The sequence below is a fragment of the Salvelinus namaycush genome, chromosome 1, assembly GCF_016432855.1.
Source record: "Salvelinus namaycush isolate Seneca chromosome 1, SaNama_1.0, whole genome shotgun sequence".
NCBI classification, from domain to species: Eukaryota; Metazoa; Chordata; class Actinopteri; order Salmoniformes; family Salmonidae; genus Salvelinus; species Salvelinus namaycush.
This window is the reverse complement of record NC_052307.1, coordinates 2,385,609-2,411,607: the sequence shown is the minus strand read 5'-3', so window position 1 is coordinate 2,411,607 and position 25,999 is coordinate 2,385,609. Positions and strand designations below refer to the sequence as shown.

General features: G+C 41.8%; 1 protein-coding gene and 1 pseudogene across 1 annotated transcript; one reads left to right on the top strand and one right to left on the bottom strand.

The window, feature by feature from the left end:
• Nucleotides 1-179: 179 nt before the first annotated feature.
• mrpl1 (mitochondrial ribosomal protein L1) lies at nt 180-20,578 on the bottom strand. The gene is made up of 9 exons (XM_039000693.1): nt 20,433-20,578; nt 14,857-14,965; nt 12,634-12,901; nt 11,345-11,428; nt 10,644-10,715; nt 9,752-9,863; nt 8,921-9,018; nt 4,148-4,229; nt 180-363 (listed from the first exon to the last, which is right to left on the bottom strand). The coding sequence occupies exons 1-9, from the start codon at nt 20,539-20,541 to the stop codon at nt 260-262; spliced, it is 1,038 nt and encodes a 345-aa protein (XP_038856621.1). The 5' UTR covers nt 20,542-20,578; the 3' UTR covers nt 180-259.
• Nucleotides 20,579-24,012: 3,434 nt separating this feature from the next.
• The window catches only part of LOC120051005, a 24,013-nt pseudogene continuing 22,026 nt past the window's right edge, over nt 24,013-25,999 (top strand).

Below are 25,999 nucleotides of genomic sequence, written 5' to 3'. Positions count from 1 at the left end.
CATTATCCAGTAGTCTCCTTCGGCCATCCTTTACTCACAAGATCACATTCTATACCAGGGAACATTATCCAGTAGTCTCCTTCGGCCATCCTTTACTCACAAGAACACATTCTATACCAGGGAACATTATCCAGAGTGATTTAAAGTCAATTCTAAATATGAAAATGTCCACAAGACAGTCAAGTAAACCATAATAATCATCATACTTTATTCAATACAGTATACACAGTCAGTAATACATAAAATCACAAGGAACACTTCAAGCATCCTTATTCGTTGGGGTTTTCTGTACGAGTTCTTCACTCTTAAAGAGCAAGGCTTCACTCGCTTGACTACTGACGATCGCTCGCTCTATGAAATGTCCTGCGGAGGCAAAGGGAAGAGAGAAGGGGTGTCAGATACAGCTTGGCACAGTGCTTAGGTCTAGTCTATTGGTAGTGCTGCCGTCCCTGATCTACATACACCCCGGAGCAGAGGGGGTTCCATCCCCTTCCTGTCCCTCTCTTCCTGTCTTAAAAATGTTCCTTCATTTCATAATAATAAAAATACTAAGTAAGGAATTCCATGTAGATGTACCTATAGACAGCTGTACTATTCTTCAGGGTTCTAAGTAGGGAATTACATCATGGATATATCAGTGGAGACCACCTCTTCCAGGGTAATAGGAGACACCATATTACATTGTTTAAGGGGTATATCAGTGGAGACCACCTCTTCCAGGGCAATAGGAGACACCATATTACATTAAGGGATATATCAGTGGAGACCACCTCTTCCTGGGTAATAGGAGACACCATATTACATTGTTTAAGGGATATATCAGTGGAGACCAACTCTTCCAGGATAATAGGACACAGCATATTACATTGTTTAAGGGATATATCAGTGGAGACCACCTCTTCCAGGGTAATAGGAGACACCATATTACATTGTTTAAGGGATATATCAGTGGAGACCACCTCTTCCAGGGCAATAGGAGACACCATATTACATTGTTTAAGGGATATATCAGTGGAGACCACCTCTTCCAGGACAATAGGAGACACCATATTACATTAAGGGATATATCAGTGGAGACCACCTCTTCCAGGTTAATAGGACACACCATATTACATTGTTTAAGGGATATATCAGTGGAGACCACCTCTTCCAGGGCAATAGGAGACACCATATTACATTGTTTAAGGGATATATCAGTGGAGACCACCTCTTCCAGGGCAATAGGAGACACCATATTACATTGTTTAAGGGATATATCAGTGGAGACCACCTCTTCCAGGGCAATAGGAGACACCATATTACATTGTTTAAGGGATATATCAGTGGAGACCACCTCTTCCAGGGCAATAGGAGACACCATATTACATTAAGGGATATATCAGTGGAGACCACCTCTTCCTGGGCAATAGGAGACACCATATTACATTAAGGGATATATCAGTGGAGACCACCTCTTCCAGGACAATAGGAGACACCATATTACATTAAGGGATATATCAGTGGAGACCACCTCTTCCAGGTTAATAGGACACACCATATTACATTGTTTAAGGGATATATCAGTGGAGACCACCTCTTCCAGGGTAATAGGAGACACCATATTACATTAAGGGATATATCAGTGGAGAGCACCTCTTCCAGGTTAATAGGAGACACCATATTACATTGTTTAAGGGATGTATCAGTGGAGACCACCTCTTCCAGGACAATAGGAGACACCATATTACATCGTTTAGGGATATATCAGTGGAGACCACCTCTTCCTGGTCAATAGGAGACACCATATTACATTGTTTAAGGGATATATCAGTGGAGACCACCTCTTCCAGGGTAATAGGAGACACCATATTTCGCTATATACTCAGCCAGGGAAAGGAAGAATCATGTCTAAACCAATTTAGGATGGTTAATTTTATAACTTGAGATTAAGCTGAATTTATCTATGATCTTCAATGCGTTTGGGAGCGATTGAAATACATTGTCTAGATACAGCAAAATATCATCTATGTATAACGAGATGACGTGATCAGCAGATTTTAGGGAAATTGGTGTTTCCTTCGATTGACGAATTGCCTTGGCAAGGGGTTCAATGAACAATAAAAATAGCAAAGGATATATTGGATCGCCTTGTCTGCTGCTTCTAGTGATGCTGAACAGAGCAGATATTGCTTGTTAGAACTATGGCTGATGGGATTGGCATACAGTATTTTAATCATGTGAATGAAATGTGAGCCAATTCCCATATGTTCAGACCAGAGATATGACCATTCTAGTTGATCAAAATCCTTTTCTACATCAAGAGATAAAGCAGCCCTAAGAGCTGTTGTTTCTGATGAAGCATTTAAGATATGTAATAGTGGACGGAGGTTTTCCGAAGATAAACGTTTTTTAACAAAACCCGCTTTGGTCCATGTGATCGAGAGATGGGACGACAACATTTTGGAAAACAGTTTAATATTTTTGTTATTCAAAAATAGGGGAAGAATCATGTCTAAACCACTTGGTGAGAACACAGTGGCATCCTTACCTTTTTCTTATAAAAGCAGAATTAGTGCTGTATTCACATCTCTCCTAAATGAACCTTTGTGAACGGCTGTGTTAATCATTTGAGCAATAGAGGAACTAATGGAGTCCAACATTTGAGAGAGTGTCACGCCCTGATAGTTCTAGAACACCTCCATATGGTCTATAATAGTTCTAGAACACCTCCATATGGTCTATAATAGTTCTAGAACACCTCCATATGGTCTAAAATAGTTCTAGAACACCTCCATGTGGTCTATAATAGTTCTAGAACACTCCATATGGTCTATAATAGTTCTAGAACACCTCCATATGGTCTATAACAGTTCTAGAACACCTCCATATGGTCTATAACAGTTCTAGAACACCTCAATATGGTCTATAATAGTTCTAGAACACCTCCATATGGTCTACAATAGTTCTAGAACACCTCAATATGGTCTATAATAGTTCTAGAACACCTCCATATGGTCTATAATAGTTCTAGAACACCTCCATATGGTCTATAATAGTTCTAGAACACCTAACTATCAAATTTTAAATAGACCTCAGAATACCGTCAAATCCAGATAATTTGCCTTTATTCATTCTATCCAATGTCCTTTTGAGATAATTGAGAGATTTTGTCTCCAAGCGAGATGTCATCCACCGCTGAGAGAAGATGAGTTCTTCATCATTGTAGAAAGGACTTAGTCTGGCTTGGTGTGGATTTACAATCAGAGGTGTAAAGTTCTTTATAGAAGCGGGAGAATCTTTGATTCTGAGAACTGTGTTGAAGTTGAATGTATTCGCTACCTAAATATGTCCCTGAGAACCCTGAAGCTGTCATTCTGTCAGGGGGGGGGGGGGGGGGACAGTGTCTATACAGCTGTCATTCTGTCAGTGGGGACAGTGTCTACACAGCTGTCATTCTGTCAGCGGGGGACAGTGTCTATACAGCTGTCATTCTGTCAGCGGGGGACAGTGTCTACACAGCTGTCATTCTGTCAGCGGGGGACAGTGTCTACACAGCTGTCATTCTGTCAGGGGGGGCAGCGCCTACACAGCTGTCATTCTGTCAGTGGGGACAGTGTCTATACAGCTGTGCATTGTTGTACTCACATGTCTGAGGCAACTATAGAATTAAATAAATAATAATTTATAGGATCTCTGTGGAGGCAATTCTATATTTTAAATGTGTCCAATAAAATACAAATCATCATCATCGTGGTACGTACCAAAGATACCCAGCCGATGGGAACACACTTGCTGTGTGGGTGGTACCCAAGTTTGTATTGTTGTAGCCAACCCCTCTTTTACGCTACTGCTACTCTCTGTTCATCATATATACATAGTCACTTTAACCATAGCTACATGTACATACTACCTCAATCAGCCTGACTAACCGGTGTCTGTATGTAGCCTCGCTACTTTTATAGCCTTGCTACAGTTTTTCACTGTCTTTTTACTGTTATTTTTATTTCTTTACTTATCCATTGTTCACCTAATACCTTTGTTGCACTATTGGTTAGAGCCTGTAAGTAAGCATTTCACTGTAACCCGTTGTATTCGGCGCACGTGACAAATAAACTTTGATTTGATGTTTGTCAAATCAAATGAATTCCTCATCATGGTAGGTACATACCGAAGCTAGCCGCCCGGTGGGAGCAGACATCCTCGACGACAGTCTGCATGTTGGCTATAAGCTGTTCCTTGGGCATGTCCAGCTGTGGGGAGGGAAACAAATGTTGAGCAGTTATTTTTTCTGTTAAAAGTAAACTCAGCGAAAAGACATTGCCACGAGTAGCATCGTATCCATTGCTATTAGCGAGATAATGTGATTAGTACTGAATACAAGGTAAACCATTGGATTCTTTACACAACACTAAAAAGACAGGGATGGACTGGCTCTGACTGCATGTGTGGAGTAGATCCAGGAGCCACTGCGGCCCCTAACGAGTTCAGATTTTTTTATGACCCCTTAACCCGATCAAAGTTAGCCAACCCTGCACGAAAACACTGTGCCGTTCATCTACCATTTCAAGCTTTAAAAACAAAACAACCATATTACTCAAAAGCAAGCTTTGCTTTTATACTGACAAGAGCATCAGGCTGTTTTCTAGTAATGTGGTGCCTGCCTTTATTTCCTTAAACTTTTATTTTATAAATACGTCATTGAGATGTATTTTAAAATGTTATAATAAACTATTTTTTTGTCAACATAACAGGTGGTGGTGTGTTGGACACAGTCAGTCATTATATATATATATATATATATATGTGTTGGACACAGTCAGTCATTATATATATATATATGTGTTGGACACAGTCAGTCATTATATATATATATATATATATGTGTTGGACACAGTCAGTCATTATATATATATATATATATATATATGTGTTGGACACAGTCAGTCATTATATATATATATATATATGTGTTGGACACAGTCAGTCATTATATATATATATATATATATGTGTTGGACACAGTCAGTCATTATATATATATATATATGTGTTGGACACAGTCAGTCATTATATATATATATGTGTTGGACACAGTCAGTCATTATATATATATATGTGTTGGACACAGTCAGTCATTATATATATATATGTGTTGGACACAGTCAGTCATTATATATATATGTTGGACACAGTCAGTCATTATATATATATATATATATGTTGGACACAGTCAGTCATTATATATATATATATATATATGTTGGACACAGTCAGTCATTATATATATATATATGTTGGACACAGTCAGTCATTATACACTGCTCAAAAAAATTAAGGGAACACTTAAACAACACAATGTAACTCCAAGTCAATCACACTTCTGTGAAATCAAACTGTCCACTTAGGAAGCAACACTGATTGACAATACATTTCACATGCTGTTGTGCAAATGGAATAGACAAAAGGTGGAAATTATAGGCAATTAGCAAGACACCCCCAAAAAAGGAGTGATTCTGCAGGTGGTGACCACAGACCACTTCTCAGTTCCTATGCTTCCTGGCTGATGTTTTGGTCACTTTTGAATGCTGGCGGTGCTCTCACTCTAGTGGTATCATGAGACGGAGTCTACAACCCACACAAGTGGCTCAGGTAGTGCAGTTCATCCAGGATAGCACATCAATGCGAGCTGTGGCAAAAAGGTTTGCTGTGTCTGTCAGCGTAGTGTCCAGAGCATGGAGGCGCTACCAGGAGACAGGCCAGTACATCAGGAGACGTGGAGGAGGCCGTAGGAGGGCAACAACCCAGCAGCAGGACCGCTACCTCCGCCTTTGTGCAAGGAGGTGCACTGCCAGCGCCCTGCAAAATGACCTCCAGCAGGCCACAAATGTGCATGTGTCAGCATATGGTCTCACAAGGGGTCTGAGGATCTCATCTCGGTACCTAATGGCAGTCAGGCTACCTCTGGCGAGCACATGGAGGGCTGTGCGGCCCCACAAAGAAATGCCACCCCACACCATGACTGACCCATCGCCAAACCGGTCATGCTGGAGGATGTTGCAGGCAGCAGAACGTTCTCCACGGCGTCTCCAGACTCTGTCACGTCTGTCACATGTGCTCATGTGCTCAGTGTGAACCTGCTATCATCTGTGAAGAGCACAGGGCGCCAGTGGCGAATTTGCCAATCTTGGTGTTCTCTGGCAAATGCCAAACGTCCTGCACGGTGTTGGGCTGTAAGCACAACCCCCACCTGTGGACGTCGGGCCCTCATACCACCCTCATGGAGTCTGTTTCTGACCGTTTGAGCAGACACATGCACATTTGTGGCCTGCTGGAGGTCATTTTGCAGGGCGCTGGCAGTGCACCTCCTTGCACAAAGGCGGAGGTAGCGGTCCTGCTTCTGGGTTGTTGCCCTCCTACGGCCTCCTCCACGTCTCCTGATGTACTGGCCTGTCTCCTGGTAGCACCTCCATGCTCTGGACACTACGCTGACAGACACAGCAAACCTTTTTGCCACAGCTCGCATTGATGTGCCATCCTGGATGAACTGCAGTACCTGAGCCACTTGTGTGGGTTGTAGACTCCGTCTCATGCTACCACTAGAGTGAGAGCACCGCCAGCATTCAAAAGTGACCAAAACATCAGCCAGGAAGCATAGGAACTGAGAAGTGGTCTGTGGTCACCACCTGCAGAATCACTCCTTTTTTGGGGGTGTCTTGCTAATTGCCTATAATTTCCACCTTTTGTCTATTCCATTTGCACAACAGCATGTGAAATGTATTGTCAATCAGTGTTGCTTCCTAAGTGGACAGTTTGATTTCACAGAAGTGTGATTGACTTGGAGTTACATTGTGTTGTTTAAGTGTTCCCTTTATTTTTTTGAGCAGTGTATATATATATATATATATATGCTGGACACAGTCAGTCATTATATATATATATATATATATGTTGGACACAGTCAGTCATTATATATGTGTTGGACACAGTCAGTCATTATATATATATATGTGTTGGACACAGTCAGTCATTATATATATATATGTGTTGGACACAGTCAGTCATTATATATATATGTTGGACACAGTCAGTCATTATATATATATATATATATGTCTTGGACACAGTCAGTCATTATATATATATATATATATGTTGGACACAGTCAGTCATTATATATATATATATGTTGGACACAGTCAGTCATTATATATATATATATATATGCTGGACACAGTCAGTCATTATATATATATATATATATATATATATGTTGGACACAGTCAGTCATTATATATATATATATATATATATATGTTGGACACAGTCAGTCATTATATATATATATATATGCTGGACACAGTCAGTCATTATATATATATATATGTTGGACACAGTCAGTCATTATATATATATATATATATGCTGGACACAGTCAGTCAGTCATTATATATATATATATATATATATATGTTGGACACAGTCAGTCATTATATATATATATATATATATATATATGTTGACACAGTCAGTCATTATATATATATATATATGTTGGACACAGTCAGTCATTATATATATATATATGTTGGACACAGTCAGTCATTATATATATATATATATATATATATATATATATATATATATATATATGCTGGACACAGTCAGTCATTATATATATATATATATATATGTTGGACACAGTCAGTCATTATATAAGGTCTATAGAGCCTGTCTTCATTCCTGTAACCGCTAGCTTACCTATATAATACTGACATAAGCTCAGAAGCACTTCTTTTGCAAACATGGTCCTGTTGTATTAATTGCTGTGCTGATCAATAGGCAGTTCATTACCTCTGTCAGAGGAATATGAAGCTTAAAGTCGTTTGTATTTGTATTTATTTTCGCAATAAAAGATGGTGACGGCACAATAATACACATTTACAACAGGCCTATATATATATATATATCTAAAAATACATACAGCCTACTGAAAGATAGATATACACACACACACAGTACCAGTCAAAGTTTGGACACACCTACTCAATCCAGGGTTTTTAGCTATTTCTAAATTGTAGAATAATAGTGAAGACATCAAAACTATGAAATAACACATATGGAATCATGTAGTAAAAAAAAAAGGGTGGCTACTTTGAAGAATATAAAAATATATTTTGATTTGTTTGAGACTTTTTTTGGTTACTACATGATTCCATGTGTTGTTATTCTACAATGTAGAAAATAGTAAAAATAAAGAAAAACCCTTGAATGAGTAGGTGTGTCCAAACTTTTGACTGGTAATGTAAATATATACATATACAATGTTAATAGCAGGAAGCCGTAAAGTCCACTATCCCACTGAAGAGTATTATTGTGGGAGTACTTCCTCTAAGAGTATGAATTAGGCTGTTTGAGAAGGTTTGAATCCTAAGAAACCTGCCTTACACATTGTCTGAATTACAATAGACCAACATAGCTCCTGTAATAGGTCAACGCTGTGTACTGTGAAACCTTGGTAGAGCATGGGTGGAGTAGGCATTGTGGCGCTCATGTGAATTTCCTTTCTTTTTCGCCTTCAGACCAATGCCTGTTCTCACTTAAAGCGTAGTTTTTGGTTTGTAATTTAGACTTTTAGGAAAGCCAATAGCTACTTTCCTTACTGAGGAGTTGTCAACACTGCTCCCAACGCCTTCAGACTTACTGTTCCTACCCTAGTGAGGACAGCGTTCCTTCAGACTTACCGTTGCTACTCTAGTGAGGACAGCGTTCCTTCAGACTTAACGTTGCTACTCTAGTGAGGACAGCGTTCCTTCAGACTTACCGTTGCTACTCTAGTGAGGACAGCGTTCCTTCAGACTTAACGTTCCTACTCTAGTGAGGACAGCGTTCCTTCAGACTTACCGTTGCTACTCTAGTGAGGACAGCGTTCCTTCAGACTTACCGTTCCTACTCTGGTGATGACAGCGTCCTTCTCCACTGTATACTCATGGCCAGTCTTGAACAACTCCAGCATCTTGGGAATGTCGACTCCAACCGACCCTGAAACGGTGAGAGAGAGACAGAGACAAAGAGACAGACAGAAACAGAGAGACAGACAGAAACAGAGAGAGAAAGAGAGACAGACAGAAACAGAGAGAGAAAGAGAGACAGACAGAAACAGAGAGAGAGACAGAGACAAAGAGACAGACAGAAACAGAGAGACAGACAGAAACAGAGAGACAGACAGAGACAGAGTGAGAAACATGGTTGTCATGTACTCCTAACCTCTACCTCTGAGCCTGGTTCCTCTCAAGTAAAGCTGGGGGGGGGGGGGGGGTAAACCGAAAATACCGACCACTTACCGCAGGCATTTTGTTGACAGCGTTCATTACGATAAGTAGCCTATTCTAGAGAGATGTGACGTTTCGATTTAAATACATTTTTGCTAACATGATATTGAAGGAAGGCTACACCCATCACACTAGCAGTGGTTCAAAGGACAATACAACAACTGTGGTACAGATGAATGTGAGAAACTCACATTTATCATTGCATCAATTCAGGCAATTTGTTCCAATATGGATTTTTGTATATTTCCCCGCTCTACATTTCTTTCTTCCAGGGAATTTCTTTGCCACTGTGCTTCTGATTGCTCTTTGGGGGGGTCTAAGAATGGGTTACTGTAAAGGACTTTCGTAAAGAGGACTATATACGCAAATACAATTTGGTTGATTGGTTGGTTGATTGGTTGATTGGCTGGTTGGTTGATTGGTTGATTGGTTACTGGACCTACCTCTCTTGTTCTTCGGGAACTTCTTGCGCAGTTTGTTCTTCAGCGGCAGCAGTTTGGAGATCATGTCTGGCACAGCTACGTAGAAATCGGCATCCACTTCATCATCTAAGATCTACAATCATTAAGGACAACAGGTTGAGACATTAACTAAAACAAAATGTGTGTGTAGGGGGCGGGGGGGGCAGAGAGAGAGAGAGAGACAGAGAGAGAGAGAGAGACAGAGAGAGAGAGAGAGAGAGAGAGACAGAGACAGAGACAGAGAGAGAGACAGAGACAGAGACAGAGACAGAGAGAGAGACAGAGACAGAGAGAGAGACAGAGAGAGAGACAGAGAGAGAGACAGAGAGAGAGACAGAGAGAGAGACAGAGAGAGAGACAGAGAGAGAGAGAGAGACAGAGACAGAGAGAGAGACAGAGACAGAGACAGAGAGAGAGACAGAGAGAGAGACAGAGAGAGAGACAGAGAGAGAGACAGAGACAGAGAGAGAGACAGAGAGAGAGACAGAGAGAGAGACAGAGAGAGAGACAGAGAGAGAGACAGAGAGAGAGAGACAGAGAGAGAGACAGAGACAGAGAGAGAGAGAGAGAGAGAGACAGAGACAGAGAGAGAGAGACAGAGAGAGAGACAGAGAGAGAGACAGAGAGAGAGACAGAGAGAGAGAGACAGAGAGAGAGACAGAGACAGAGAGAGAGACAGAGACAGAGAGAGAGAGAGAGAGACAGAGAGAGACAGAGAGAGAGACAGAGAGAGAGACAGAGAGAGAGACAGAGAGACAGAGAGAGAGACAGAGAGAGAGAGAGAAACAGAGAGAGAGACAGAGAGAGAGACAGAGAGAGAGACAGAAAGAGAGACAGAAAGAGAGACAGAGAGACAGAGACTTGTGAAACTCACTCTCTGCACAAGGTCGGCCCCTCCCACAAACGCAGCTCCGTTCTCCTGGGCTACTTTAACTTGATCAGGATTCTGTACAGAAAGAGACAGACACAGTGTCATTCATTTACACAGTAATACCGTATGAGCACAATGCATGGGACCTATCCTGACATGGGGGGGATCTATGAAGGTAACTCCCAATCACATGTCAAATCACAGTTCATTCGTGATGTGCGCAGGATACAGCTGGAGTAAACGGTACCGTGAAATGCTTCCTTGCAAAGCAACGGTGTTACGGAACTTGACATTAAGTATGTTTATTCTAACTAAGAATTCACCCCCTTTGCCGAGTCTAATAAAATACATAGATATAATATATGTCATTTAGCAGGCGCTACAGTACAGTGAGACATACATGTTTAGTATGCGCAATGCGGGAATTGAACCCTCGACCTTGACGTTGCTAGCGATACTTTCTTACCGAGACGTGCTAGTTGACATACAGATCATGTATTTTTATACATCACTGCCAGCTCAACAAAATAATTTCAATAGAACGACTGATTCAAATATAAAAATGACTTAGGAGGAACTCGGCAATGTCCGTCAAGGAAGACACAGCAGATTTTATATTTAATTATATTTATAATTCCCATTTAGCTAGGATGAAGGGAGATGATCAAGTGTTCACAGTAGTTGATAGTAGTCATATAACAAACCTCTGTGAAAACGGCAACTTTGTTGACTTCCGTCTTGAACGGGTGTGGCAAATGAACCGTGCTGACAAAGGGATCCACTTTTTTCTGCAAGAGAAGATTCAAACCAAGCAGGTAAATACTGTACATCTTTGTGCTGCTGTGAACTCAAAGCCTAAGTAAAAAAAAAAACAATACGCACATAACAGATGAAGAAATCTGGATTTTACTAAACAATATTTACCTTCCATGACATAGGTCACCATGACAACACAACGTGTACTTCCTAAACGGTACACCATCCAGTACATAGTGCACTACTTTTGAACAGAGTCTATAGGGCCCTGGTTAAAAGTAGTGCACTATATAGGGAATGGGGTGCCCTTTGAGACACAACACAACCTCTTCTTTAAATCAACTATTAAAATCTTTCCTCCCTGTTACAATGTTTTATCTTAGATTTGAGTGCTCTGAATGTATTCTGCATTTCAACATCAGCGTTGCATAGTTATAGAGATTGTTCCACACATTTTTGGAAAAGTTGTGTATTTTATTTATTAATTTTTTTTACATATTTTGGACATTAGGATATGTGATCTTCAGTACATTACAGATAAAGGTAACCTAATTTAACAAATAACACTGAAACTATATTTGTAACCATTTATTTAACATAATTCTACAGAAATGAAATTTCCTTGTGTGGAAAAAATAAGTACAGCCCACTTCAATAGCTTGTGTTGCCCCCAAAAATCACCCAGAAATCACTTCATGTAGGCGTTTCTTGTAAGTGTCTATCAGTCGACTGGGAGGAGTTGTTGTTCACTCTTGCAGGTACGGCCCTCTTCAAGTCCCCCTCAGAATTTCTACAGGATTAACACCTGGGCTTTGACTCCATAACCCTCCATTTCTACAAGTGGTGCTCTCTGAACGTTCAGACAGAAACTGTATTGGCCAAATTCTCTATTTCTATATGAATCTGGTTTCATCGTTCCCTGCAGGCATCACCTCTGCCATAACCACAGCGAGACTACAGAGTGTAGTTATAGAAATTCAGAAGATGAAACAAGTGAGAAAAATTCCTTTAAGATATTCAACACCCCTTGGTAGGACAATAAAAGTTTACTTTTATTTTTGAAGCAAACTCCATCATTATCCTACCAAGGGGTGTTGAATATCTTCACATCTTCAGTGTGATCTGCTACACTGTTCAGGAACAGTTGCGTAAAAAGTGAGGTAGTGACAGCGTTTCTTTTTTTCTCCGAAGAGAAGAACTAAAATCTAAAAATCAGTGATCTTTTGCTCGTCCGTACCTTTTTCTCCAGCTTCATGTCCAACTTGAGGTTGATATAAACAGGCTGGTCCAGGGTTGTATAGTCCAGCGTCTGGAAACTCTTCAGCATGTCCACGGCCACCGCGGTCTCAAACACCGGCTTGGGGTAGAACCTGGTCACGTACACGTCATCCACCGGGGCCCACGCCGTCAGCCCATACGGTTTGTGACGACCCGTGTTGTCTATGGGCTTCTGCTCTTTCTTCTCCTCTTTCTCTTTGTCATCTTTTTTGTCTTTTTTAAATGTCCTGTGGAGAGAAATATGTTTTATTAAATATGTTAATTTTGGTATATTGTGTACTGAATTATAATGTTTTATACATTATTCTGTTTGAATTGCAATGTACAGTCGTGGCCAAAAGTTTTGAGAATGACACAAATATACATTTTCACAGAGTCTGCTGCCTCAGTTTGTATGATGGCAATTTGCATATACTCCAGAATGTTATGAAGAGTGATCAGATGAATTGCAATTAATTGCAAAGTCCCTCTTTGCCATGCAAATGAACTGAATCTCCAAAAACCATTTCTACTACATTTCAGCCTTGCCACAAAAGGACCAGCTGACATGTCAGTGATTCTCTCGTTAACACAGGTGTGAGTGTTGACGAGGACAAGGCTGGAGATCACTCTGTCATGCTGATTGAGTTCAAATAACAGACTGTAAGTTTCAAAAGGAGGGTGGTGCTTGGAATCATTGTTCTTCCTCTGTCAACCATGGTTACCTTCAAGGAAACACGTGCCGTCATCATTGCTTTGCACAAAAATGGCTTCACAGGCAAGGATATTACTGCCAGTAAGATTGCACCTAAATCAACCATTTATCGGATCATCAAGAACTTCAAGGAGAGCGGTTCAATTGTTGTGAAAAAGGCTTCAGGGCGCCCAAGAAAGTCCAGCAAGCGCCAGGAACGTCTCCTAAAGTTGATTCATCTGCGGGATCGGGGCACCACCAGTACAGAGCTTGCTCATGAATGGCAGCAGGCAGGTGTGAGTGCATCTGCACGCACAGTGAGGCGAAGACTTTTGGAGGATGGCCTGGTGTCAAGAAGGGCAGCAAAGAAGCCACTTTTCTCCAGGAAAAACATCAGGGACAGACTGATATTCTGCAAAAGGTACAGGGATTGGACTGCTGAGGACTGGAGTAAAGTCATTTTCTCTGATGAATCCCCTTTCTGATTGTTTGGAGCATCCGGAAAAAAGCTTATCCGGAGAAGACAAGGTGACCGCTACCATCAGTCCTGTGTCATGCCAACAGTAAAGCATCCTGATACCATTCATGTGTGGGGATGCTTCACAGCCAAGGAAGTGGGCTCACTCACAATTTTGTCTAAGAACACAGCCATGAATAAAGAATGGTACCAACACATCCTCCGAGAGGAACTTCTCCCAACCATCCAGGAACAGTTTGATGACAAACAATGCCTTTTCCAGCATGATGGAGCACCTTGCCATAAGGCAAAAGTGATAACTAAGTGGATCGGGGAACAAAACTTTGATATTTTGGGTCCATGGCCAGGAAACTCCCCAGACCTTAATCCCATTGAGAACTTGTGGTCAATCCTCAAGAGGCATTTAGTCAAACAAAAACCCATAAATTCTGACAAACTCCAAGCATTGATTATGCAAGAATGGGCTGCCATCAGTCAGGATGTGGCCCAGAAGTCAATTGACAGCATGCCAGGGCGGATTGCAGAGGTCTTGAAAAAGAAGGGTCAACACTGCAAATATTGACTCTTCGCATCAACTTCATGTAATTGTCAATAAAAGCCTTTGACACTTACGAAATGCTTGTAATTATACTTCAGTATTCCATAGTAACATCTGACAAAAATATCTAAAGACACTGAAGCAGCAAACTTTGTGGAAATTCATATGTGTGTCATTCTCAAAACTTTTGGCCACGACTGTATACAGGGCTCTCTTGTAAAAATAGATGTTTCATCTCTACCCTGTAGAGATGAAATATGTTTGTGATTTTTTTTGTCTGATGGGTGTTGTCTGATGGGGAATAATAATGTCTAAGATAAATGCATGCCTACGTGTAAATGCTCAATCAGCAAACAAACACATTTTATGTTCCATCTGACTCTGTGAAAGGAGAACATTCGATGTGTGTGTGTGTGTGTGTGTGTGTGTGTGTGTGTGTGTGTGTGTGTGTGTGTGTGTGTGTGTGTGTGTGTGCGTGCGTTAAATGACTTACTTCGCGGCAGCATAGGTCCTAACAGGGAGATGTCTGGGTGCAACCGGAGAAACACTCGTATATGTTGGACCACCAGCCACCAGGAGATGTCTTTGGCATCCTGCTAAAACTAAGAGAAAACCAACCACATAGCAAGTCAGCTTCATTATCACTACTCAATTCCTTTTCCAGTGGTGTAAAGTAACTAAGTTAAAATACTTTGAAGAACCACTTCAAGCTGGAATCCTTAATGGTGAATCAACCACATTAATTTATGATATTACAACAAAGAAGTTAACGCAAACAATCAGTTTTATTTCTCCCTCAGACATCTAAGCATGCAGGATATAAGAGCACAATATGTACAGTAATGTCCCCCCCCCCATGCTGCGGGCCCTTCCTTAGCTCGGCAACAAAAAGGATCACAACGGTGGTGGGGCGGCCAGTGGCGCCATTTTTCACCTACTGTGGATTCCATCTTTAGGTCGTATCTGTACTTCACCGTTTTGATTTGACAACTTTTACGTCACTACATTCCTAAAGAAAATAATGTACTTTAACTCCATACATTTTCCCTGACACTCAAAAGTACTTGTTACATTTCAAATGCTTAGAAGGAGGAAAAGGGTCCGATTCACACACGTATCAAGAGAACATCCCTGGTCATCCCTACTTCCTCTGATCTGGAGGATACTTTTTGATACTTAAGTATATTTAAAACCAAATACTTTTACTCAAGTAGTATTTCACTGGGTGACATTCACTTGAGGGTAAATCCAGTCGAAGTCAATAACTTTGACAGCACCTCTTATACAGTGCATTCAGAAAGTATTCAGACCCCTGGACTTATCCCACATTTTGTTACGTTACAGCCTTATTCTAAAATTGCTTCAATTGTTGTTTTACTCTCAATCTACATACAATACCCCATAATGACAAAGCAAAAACAGGTTTAGACATTTTTTTGCAAATGCATTAAAAATACAAAACTGAAATATCACATTTACATAAGTATTCAGACCCTTTACTCAGTACTTTGTTGAATCACCTTTGGCAGCGATTACAGCCTAGAGTCTTCTTGGGTATGATGCTACAGGCTTGGCACACCTGTATTTGGGGAGTTTCTCCCATTCTTCTCTGCAGATCCTCTCAAGCTCTGTCAGGATGGGTGGGGAGCGTCGCTGCACAGCTATTTTCAGGTCTCTCCAGAGATGTTCAAATCGGGTTCAAGTCCGGGCTCTGGCTGGGCCACTCAAGGACATTCAGAGACTTGTCCAGAAGACACTCCTGCGTTGTCTTGGCTGTGTGCTCTCTCTGTACTTTGCTCCATTCATCTTTCCCTCGACCCTGACTAGTCTCCCAGTCCCTGCCGCTGAAAAGCATCCCCACAGCATGATGCTGCCACCACCATTCTTCACCGTAGGGATGGTGCCAGGTTTCCTCCAGATGTGACGCATGGCATCCAGGCCAAAGAGTTTAATCTTGGTTTCATCAGACCAGAGAATCTTGTTTGTCATGGTCAGAGTCCTTTAGGTGACTTTTGGCAAACTCCAAGCGGGCTGACGTGCCTTTTACTGAGAAGTGGCTTCCATCTGGCCACTCTACCATAAAGGCCTGATTGAAGGAGTGCTGCAGAGATGGATGTCCTTTTGGAAGATTTTCCAATCTCCACAGAAGATCTCTAGAGCTCTGTCATAGTGATCATCGGGTTCTTGTTCACCTGCCTGACCAAGGCCCTTCTCCCCCGATTGCTCAGTTTGGCCAGGCGGCCAGCTCTAGGAAGAGTTTTGTTGGTTCCAAACATGTTCCATTAAGAATGGAGGAGGCCACTGTGTTACTGGGGACCTTCGATGTTGCAGAAATGTTTTGGTACCCTTTCCCAAATCTGTGCCTCAACACAATCCTGTCTCGTACCTCTACGGACAATTCCTTCGACCTCATGACTTGGTTTTTGCTCTGACATGCACTGTCAACTGTGGGACCTTTCCAAGTCATGTCCAATGAATTTAATATAGCACAGCTGGAATACAAATCAAGTTATAGAAATATCTCAAGGATGACCAATGGAAACAGGATGCACCTGAGCTCAATTTCAAGTCTCATAGAAAAGGGTCTGAATACTTATGTAAATAAGGTATTTCTGTTGTTTTTTTATAAATGTGCAACATTTTCTAAAAACCTGTTTTCATTTTGTCATTATGGGGTATATTGTGTAGATTGATTACATAAAAATGTTTCCTCATCAATTTCAGAATAAGGATGTTAAGTAACAAAACGTGGAAAAAGTCAAGGGGTCTGAATACTTTTCCAACAGGAAAAAGTCACACTGCCCCGAGCTGGAGATATCAGGTCAGTTACCTTCCCTGGTCAGCTGGAGATACCAGGTCAGTTACCTCCCCTAGTCAGCTGGAGATATCAGGTCAGTTACCTTCCCTGGTCAGCTGGAGATACCAGGTCAGTTACCTCCCCTAGTCAGCTGGAGATATCAGGTCAGTTACCTTCCCTGGTCAGCTGGAGATACCAGGTCAGTTACCTTCCCTAGTCAGCTGGAGATACCAGGTCAGTTACCTTCCCTAGTCAGCTGGAGATATCAGGTCAGTTACCTTCCCTGGTCAGCTGGAGATACCAGGTCAGTTACCTTCCCTAGTCAGCTGGAGATACCAGGTCAGTTACCTCCCCTAGTCAGCTGGAGATATCAGGTCAGTTACCTTCCCTGGTCAGCTGGAGATACCAGGTCAGTTACCTTCCCTGGTCAGCTGGAGATACCAGGTCAGTTACCTTCCCTAGTCAGCTGGAGAAACCAGGTCAGTTACCTTCCCTGGTCAGCTGGAGATATCAGGTCAGTTACCTTCCCTGGTCAGCTGGAGATACCAGGTCAGTTACCTTCCCTGGTCAGCTGGAGATACCAGGTCAGTTACCTTCCCTGGTCAGCTGGAGATACCAGGTCAGTTACCTTCCCTAGTCAGCTGGAGATACCAGGTCAGTTACCTTCCCTAGTCAGCTGGAGATATCAGGTCAGTTACCTTCCCTGGTCAGCTGGAGATACCAGGTCAGTTACCTTCCCTAGTCAGCTGGAGATACCAGGTCAGTTACCTTCCCTAGTCAGCTGGAGATACCAGGTCAGTTACCTTCCCTAGTCAGCTGGAGATATCAGGTCAGTTACCTTCCCTGGTCAGCTGGAGATACCAGGTCAGTTACCTTCCCTGGTCAGCTGGAGATACCAGGTCAGTTACCTCCCCTAGTCAGCTGGAGATATCAGGTCAGTTACCTTCCCTGGTCAGCTGGAGATACCAGGTCAGTTACCTCCCCTAGTCAGCTGGAGATATCAGGTCAGTTACCTTCCCTGGTCAGCTGGAGATACCAGGTCAGTTACCTTCCCTAGTCAGCTGGAGATACCAGGTCAGTTACCTTCCCTAGTCAGCTGGAGATATCAGGTCAGTTACCTTCCCTGGTCAGCTGGAGATATCAGGTCAGTTACCTTCCCTGGTCAGCTGGAGATATCAGGTCAGTTACCTTCCCCAGTCAGTCAGTCAGCTGGAGATATCAGGTCAGTTACCTCCCCTGGTCAGCTGGAGATACCAGGTCAGTTACCTCCCCTAGTCAGCTGGAGATAAGGTCAGTTACCTCCCCTAGTCAGCTGGAGATATCAGGTCAGTTACCTTCCCTGGTCAGTCAGTCAGCTGGAGATATCAGGTCAGTTACCTTCCCTGGTCAGCTGGAGATATCAGGTCAGTTACCTTCCCTGGTCAGCTGGAGATATCAGGTCAGTTACCTTCCCTGGTCAGCTGGAGATATCAGGTCAGTTACCTTCCCTGGTCAGCTGGAGATATCAGGTCAGTTACCTTCCCTGGTCAGCTGGAGATATCAGGTCAGTTACCTTCCCCAGTCAGTCAGTCAGCTGGAGATAGCAGGTCAGTTACCTTCCCCAGTCAGCTGGAGATATCAGGTCAGTTACCTTCCCCAGTCAGTCAGTCAGCTGGAGATATCAGGTCAGTTACCTTCCCCAGTCAGCTGGAGATATCAGGTCAGTTACCTCCCCTGGTCAGCTGGAGATACCAGGTCAGTTACCTTCCCCAGTCAGTCAGTCAGCTGGAGATAGCAGGTCAGTTACCTTCCCTAGTCAGCTGGAGATACCAGGTCAGTTACCTTCCCTAGTCAGCTGGAGATATCAGGTCAGTTACCTTCCCTAGTCAGTCAGTCAGCTGGAGATACCAGGTCAGTTACCCTCCCTAGTCAGATGGAAATAGCAGGTCAGTTACCTTCCCTGGTCAGCTGGAGATATCAGGTCAGTTACCTTCCCCAGTCAGTCAGCTGGAGATATCAGGTCAGTTACCTTCCCTGGTCGTCAGTCAGCTGGAGATATCAGGTCAGATGGAGATACCAGGTCAGTTATCACCATCTTTATTTTTACTCAAGTACGAACATTTAGTGTTTTTTCCACCACTGCACGTTTCAGTTGTCCAGTTAATTGTATTTTTTTTAACCAGGCAATTAGTTAAGAACAAGTTCGTATTTACAATGACGACATACACTGGCCAAACCAGGACTTTAAACAATGCCACTTAATATAATGTTTACATACCCTACATTACTCATCTCATATGTATATGTATATACTGTACTCTATATCATCTACTGCATCATGCCATCTTATGTAATACATGTATCACTAGCTACTTTAAACTATGCCACTTTGTTTATATACCCTACATTACTCATCTCATATGTATATACTGTACTCTATACCATCTACTGCATCTTGCCTATGCCGTTCTGTACCATCACTCATTCATATATCTTCATGTACATATTCTTTATCCCTTTACACTTGTGTGTATAAGGTAGTAGTTGTGGAATTGTTAGGTTAGTTTACTTGTTGGTTATTACTGCATAGTCGGAACTAGAAGCACAAGCATTTCGCTACACTCGCATTAACATCTGCTAACCATGTGTATGTGACAAATAACATTTGATTTGATTTGACTACGCTTGGCCAATTGTGCGCCGCCCTATGAGACTCCAAATCACGGCCGGTTGTGATACAACCTGGATTGATGATTGATTGTTTAAAATATAGACGCATTTCCCCCGACAATCTGTGAAGTTTAGCTAACTAGAAACATGAAATCAACATATCCAAAAGGTTTGTACAGTAACGTTAGGTGAAGAAAAAACGTACAGGAATCGTATTCAAAACAAGTCGTACTCGTAGATGCAAGTCAGACATTGATTGTGTCATCACGCCCACCAACATAGACACTGCTGGGCAGGTCAGTTAACCAAACTACAAAATTAGTTAGTGCACAGTGGTTAATTTATGGACGCAATTTAAGCGTAAAAAATATATAGCAACACAACTGGTTAGTTAGTCATATACTTTCGATAGTAGCTATAACATTAGAACTTGCTCAAATCTAACCTCGCTAGTTAGCGCAATGCTTGCTAACGATTGATAATTAGCTACTGGCCCGAGTTTGATGGAGTCGGCAGCTAAGAACTAAGCCGGTATTGTATTGGCAAGTTCTGATATATGTCGATATTTTATTGTAATAGTTGAATTGCATGACAACAGACATAAAACAGTTTGTGGAACTGACCTTTTACAATCCTCGTGCAGGTTGCCATATTTGGTTTATACAGGTGTCCTTCATTCAATTCGTCTCGTTTAGAAACGACGGAAGGTAACTTTGGTTCCGATGGGCACATATATGGCCCGTGCAATCTGGGATCTTTGGGACGTCCATACACCCCATTGAAGTTGGAATTCAAAATGGTTCAATTAAATAAGGTTATGTTAGGGTTCAGGGGAAGGGACGGCCCACCAAGGATCCCGGGTAGCACTGATCGTTATGATTCGGTTAGACGGTACGAACGGAAGCCATGTTTGTTGTTCTTCCTTCACCCTCTTTGGTGTTCGGGACGTTCAGGATCTCCGTTTGTATGTCTTTAACAGTATCACCATTACATCTTCTCTACCACCCCCTGAATGCAAGTAATACCATTTATATTGTAATGGTTACAGATCATTTATTTGGCCGAATGTCTCTCCGTATTTCTCACGTACATTTTGCATCACCTCTTCCCAAGGTTCAAACACAGAGTTTATTTGGTGCAAGTGCCAGCTAGCTAAGTTCGCTAGCTCAGGAGAGAGGGTGCTCTGGACCCGCTTGTCAAATTACTCAAGACCCCATGCTTCAGCCTTGAGGGGTATTTACTTTAGACACTAACCGGACAACACGTTCAGCTGTGTGTTCAAGTTGTCAGAGCTGCTGATGTGCATTTGTAACTGCGGTTGCAGATGTCATAAGGTGTCATGTTGAATGGGTTTGACAGCTCACAGCTGGAAACTAAACTTCTCTTGCAAAGCAGGCCCGATGTAGTTGCATAGCTGTTGCTACGTTTGACATTTAGCTATACCCACTACTGTCAGCTAACAAATCAACAACAAGCAATTGTCACTACGTTTACAATCAACGATAGCTACCATTGCAAATGGCTAGATAACTTTATTGAAATGTACAGTAGCTAGCTAGGTTGGTTGGTTGGTAAAGCATTTACAATAGTGTTTTAAGTTAGTTATCAGACATAAATAAACCGTGTCTGCAGTTGTCAATATACTTCGAAAATATATTATCGGATGACAACCAGTGTTTTTTTTCTTAACATGGGGTCTGCAACCACTCCGCAGCCTAGCAACAAGCCCTATTAAAGCTTTATTGATACTGTGGTGCTGGTGCCACTATCACCGCAACAGGACATGTGACCGTCTTGTGTTTAAACAGAAAAACAGCTTATGTAACTACTAAGCGCGATCCAAACTTCTTCTAGCCACCCATGAGTGAGGAACCTACACGCCAAGTGTCAAATCAAATCAAATTTTATTTGTCACATACACATGGTTAGCAGATGTTAATGCGAGTGTAGCGAAATGCTTGTGCTTCTAGTTCCAACAATGCAGGAATAACCAACGAGTAATCTAACCTAACAATTTCACAACAGCTACCTTATACACACAAGTGTAAAGGGATAAAGAATATGTACATAAAGATATATGAATGAGTGATGGTACAGAACGGCATAGGCAAGATGCAGTAGATGGTATCGAGTACAGTATATACATATGAGATGAGTAATGTAGGGTATGTAAACATTATATTAAGTGGCATTGTTTAAAGTGGCTAGTGATACATTTTTTACATGTATGGCAGCAGCCACTCAATGTTAGCGGTGTCTGTTTAACAGTCTGACGGCCTTGAGATAGTATAGACCATTTCTTGTGTTTCCTGCAGGTTATAGAAAAGAGCAGAAGCTCTGTACTGTTAGTTCAGATTCCAGTCCTACCTACCTACAGATTATGGGACATTTCCTTAAGGAGAAAGCCCCCAAATCTACGTCAAAAAACACTACAGTAAATAGTATTGTAACGACCCTGCGTTTATAAGCACGGATATTGATTCTGCTGCTCAAGCATGTTTTTGGGGCACAGTCGATAGCGCGCTGGACTTCAGGCTAGAAGGTCGAGGGTTCGAGACCTGCTCCCTGCCTGGTTCATTACAGTATCTATTACCGTTTTTACTATAGCAATACTACAGTATTTATACTATAGTAAACTTTACTATAGTATACTACAGTCATGTCTGCAAAAATACTACAGTAATTAGTATAGTATATACTACAGTTTAATACAGTAATACTACAGTATTTATTCTATAATAAACCTTACTACAGTATACTACAGTCATGTCCACAAAAATACTACAGTGAATACTATAGTATACCACAGTCATGTCCGCAAAAACACTACAGTGAATACTATAATATATCAATAGTAATACCACAGTATTTATACTATAACAAACGTTACTATAGTATACTACAGTCATGCCTGCAAAAATACTACAGTGAATACTATAGTATACTACAATCATGCCCACAACATCACTACAGTGAATACTATAGTATACTACAGTCATGCCCACAACATCACTACAGTGAATACTACAGTATACTACAGTGAATTCTACAGTATATCAATAGTAATACTACAGTATTTAGAGCATTTTATATATTATATTTTTTATATATTAAATATATATATATTTTTCATATGGTAAAATTCTACTTTGTTTTTGTTGGCATGACATTCTAGATATTTGTTCCCAGAACTCCCACTGCATTGAATCAGGTTTATAAAATCAACTTTGTATGACATACTAGTGTCCGCTATTCTGTCTCATAACTAAACGTATCCCAGAGCACATACTTTCAGTTGTCTTTCTATAATCTGCCTTGATGGAACTAAGGTGCCTTTAGCATTGCATGTTTATTTTTTAAATGGATCTTTCTTTAACTAGGCAAGTCAGTTAAGAACAAATTCTTATTTTCAATGACGGCCTAGGAACAGTGGGGTTAACTGCCTTGTTCCGGGGGCAGAACGACAGATCTGTACCTTGTCAGCTCGTGGATTCGATCTTGCAACCTTCCGGTTACTAGTCCAACGCTCTAACCACTAGGCTATCTGGCACTGTCAAGGTTACAACAGTGCTACTGACTGGTACTTTCCTATAGCTTTCAATAACTTTCCCCCATAGCTGTGTCACTGACAATCAGCTCTGCACACTATAACTAAATTATCAAGTATCCCCCCCCACTAGAATTAAATCCCCTAGAGAAAGCAGGTACCTCGAGAGATCATGTGTAATTCAATCTTTGGTGTGTGTCTACTAGGCATTTAACCTGGTTTGTTAGTGTTACCAGGCCTTTTCACCTGGTTTGTTAGTGTTACCAGGCCTTTTCACCTGGTTTGTTAGTGATACCAGGCCTTTTCACCTGGTTTGTTAGTGTTACCAGGCCTTTTAACCTGGTTTGTTAGTGTTACCAGGCCTTTTCACCTGGTTTGTTAGTGTTACCAGGCCTTTCCACCTGGTTTGTTAGTGTTACCAGGCCTTTTCACCTGGTTTGTTAGTGTTACCAGGCCTTTTCACCTGGTTTGTTAGTGTTACCAGGCCTTTTAACCTGGTTTGTTAGTGTTACCAGTCCTTTTCACCTGGTTTGTTAGTGTTACCAGGCCTTTTCACCTGGTTTGTTAGTGTTACCAGTCCTTTTCACCTGGTTTGTTAGTGTTACCAGGCCTTTTAACCTGGTTTGGTGGTGTGCGTGTTCCTCAGATTAACAGGTATGCCAAAGGAAAAATATGATCCCCCGGATCCTCGTCGACTATACACCATCATGTCAGCCGAGGAGGTAGCCAACGGGAAAAAGTCACACTGGGCCGAGTTGGAGATACCAGGTCAGTTATCTTCCCTGGTCAGTCAACCAGTCAGTCAACCAGTCAGTCAGCTGGAGATATCAACCAGTCAGTCAGCTGGAGATATCAGGTTAGTTACCTTCCCTGGTCAGTCAACCAGTCAGTCAGCTGGAGATATCAGGTTAGTTACCTTCCCTGGTCAGTCAACCAGTCAGTCAGCTGGAGATATCAGGTCAGTTACCTTCCCTGGTCAGTCAACCAGTCAGTTAGCTGGAGATATCAGGTCAGTTACTTTCCCTGGTCAGTCAGTCAACCAGTCAGTTAGCTGGAGATATCAGGTCAGTTACCTTCCCAGGTCAGTCAACCAGTCAGTCAGCTGGAGATATCAGGTTACCTTCCCTGGTCAGTCAACCAGTCAGTCAGCTGGAGATATCAGGTCAGTTACCTTCCCTGGTCAGTCAGTCAACCAGTCAGTTAGCTGGAGATATCAGGTCAGTTACCTTCCCAGGTCAGTCAACCAGTCAGTCAGCTGGAGATATCAGGTTAGTTACCTTCCCTGGTCAGTCAACCAGTCAGTCAGCTGGAGATATCAGGTCAGTTACCTTCCCTGGTCAGTCAGTCAGCTGGAGATATCAGGTCAGTTACCTTCCCTGGTCAGTCAGTCAGCTGGAGATATCAGGTCAGTTACCTTCCCTGGTCAGTCAGCGCGTCCAAACTGCCATGTTGATTTTATCCGTAACCGTGGTTTCCAGTGCTTTCTCAGTGGGAGTTGACGTTGATGGTCAGCAGAGATTACACATCCCCATCCAGAAAATGTCCATCTGTTTTCACAGACAAAATGTTCACATGAGTTGAGCTTTTGATAGGTCTATTTAAAAGTTAGCCAATTACAAAAGAGGACACGTGTAGGGTCCACGGACTATAATTAATCCATTCTCATTTGATGTCCGTTCTCCACTGATCAGTTTGGCTGCGACTAAGTCAGTCAGTCAGTACATTTTTTCAGTCTGTCAATGAGAACAAGACAGACAGTTTGAAAAAGCTAATGAAAGCAAATAATCTGTCCTCTGAATAATGCAGAAAGCCTTAGCTGTAGCATTTAGCTCTAACAAGTAAATAATCTGTCCTCTGAATAATGCAGAAAGCCTTAGCTGTAGCATTTAGCTCTAACAAGTAAATAATCTGTACTCTGAATAATGCAGAAAGCCTTAGCTGTAGCATTTAGCTCTAACAAGTAAATAATCTGTCCTCTGAATAATGCAGAAAGCCTTAGCTGTAGCATTTAGCTCTAACCAGTAAATAATCTGTACTCTGAATAATGCAGAAAGCCTTAGCTGTAGCATTTAGCTCTAACAAGTAAATAATCTGTACTCTGAATAATGCAGAAAGCCTTAGCTGTAGCATTTAGCTCTAACAAGTAAATAATCTGTCCTCTGAATTATGCAGAAAGCCTTAGCTGTAGCATTTAGCTCTAACCAGTAAATAATCTGTACTCTGAATAATGCAGAAAGCCTTAGCTGTAGCATTTAGCTCTAACAAGTAAATAATCTGTACTCTGAATAATGCAGAAAGCCTTAGCTGTAGCATTTAGCTCTAACAAGTAAATAATCTGTCCTCTGAAGAATGCAGAAAGCCTTAGCTGTAGCATTTAGCTCTAACAAGTAAATAATCTGTCCTCTGAATAATGCAGAAAGCCTTAGCTGTAGCATTTAGCTCTAACAAGTAAATAATCTGTCCTCTGAATAATGCAGAAAGCCTTAGCTGTAGCATTTAGCTCTAACAAGTATCTCGTTGATCGCCTCTCCAGGTCAGGTCAGGAGTCTGAGCAGCTCTCTGTGGACCCTCACCCACTTGACGGCTCTACATATCAAACGACGACAATCTGAGTCGCATCCCGCCTGACATCGGCAAGCTGCC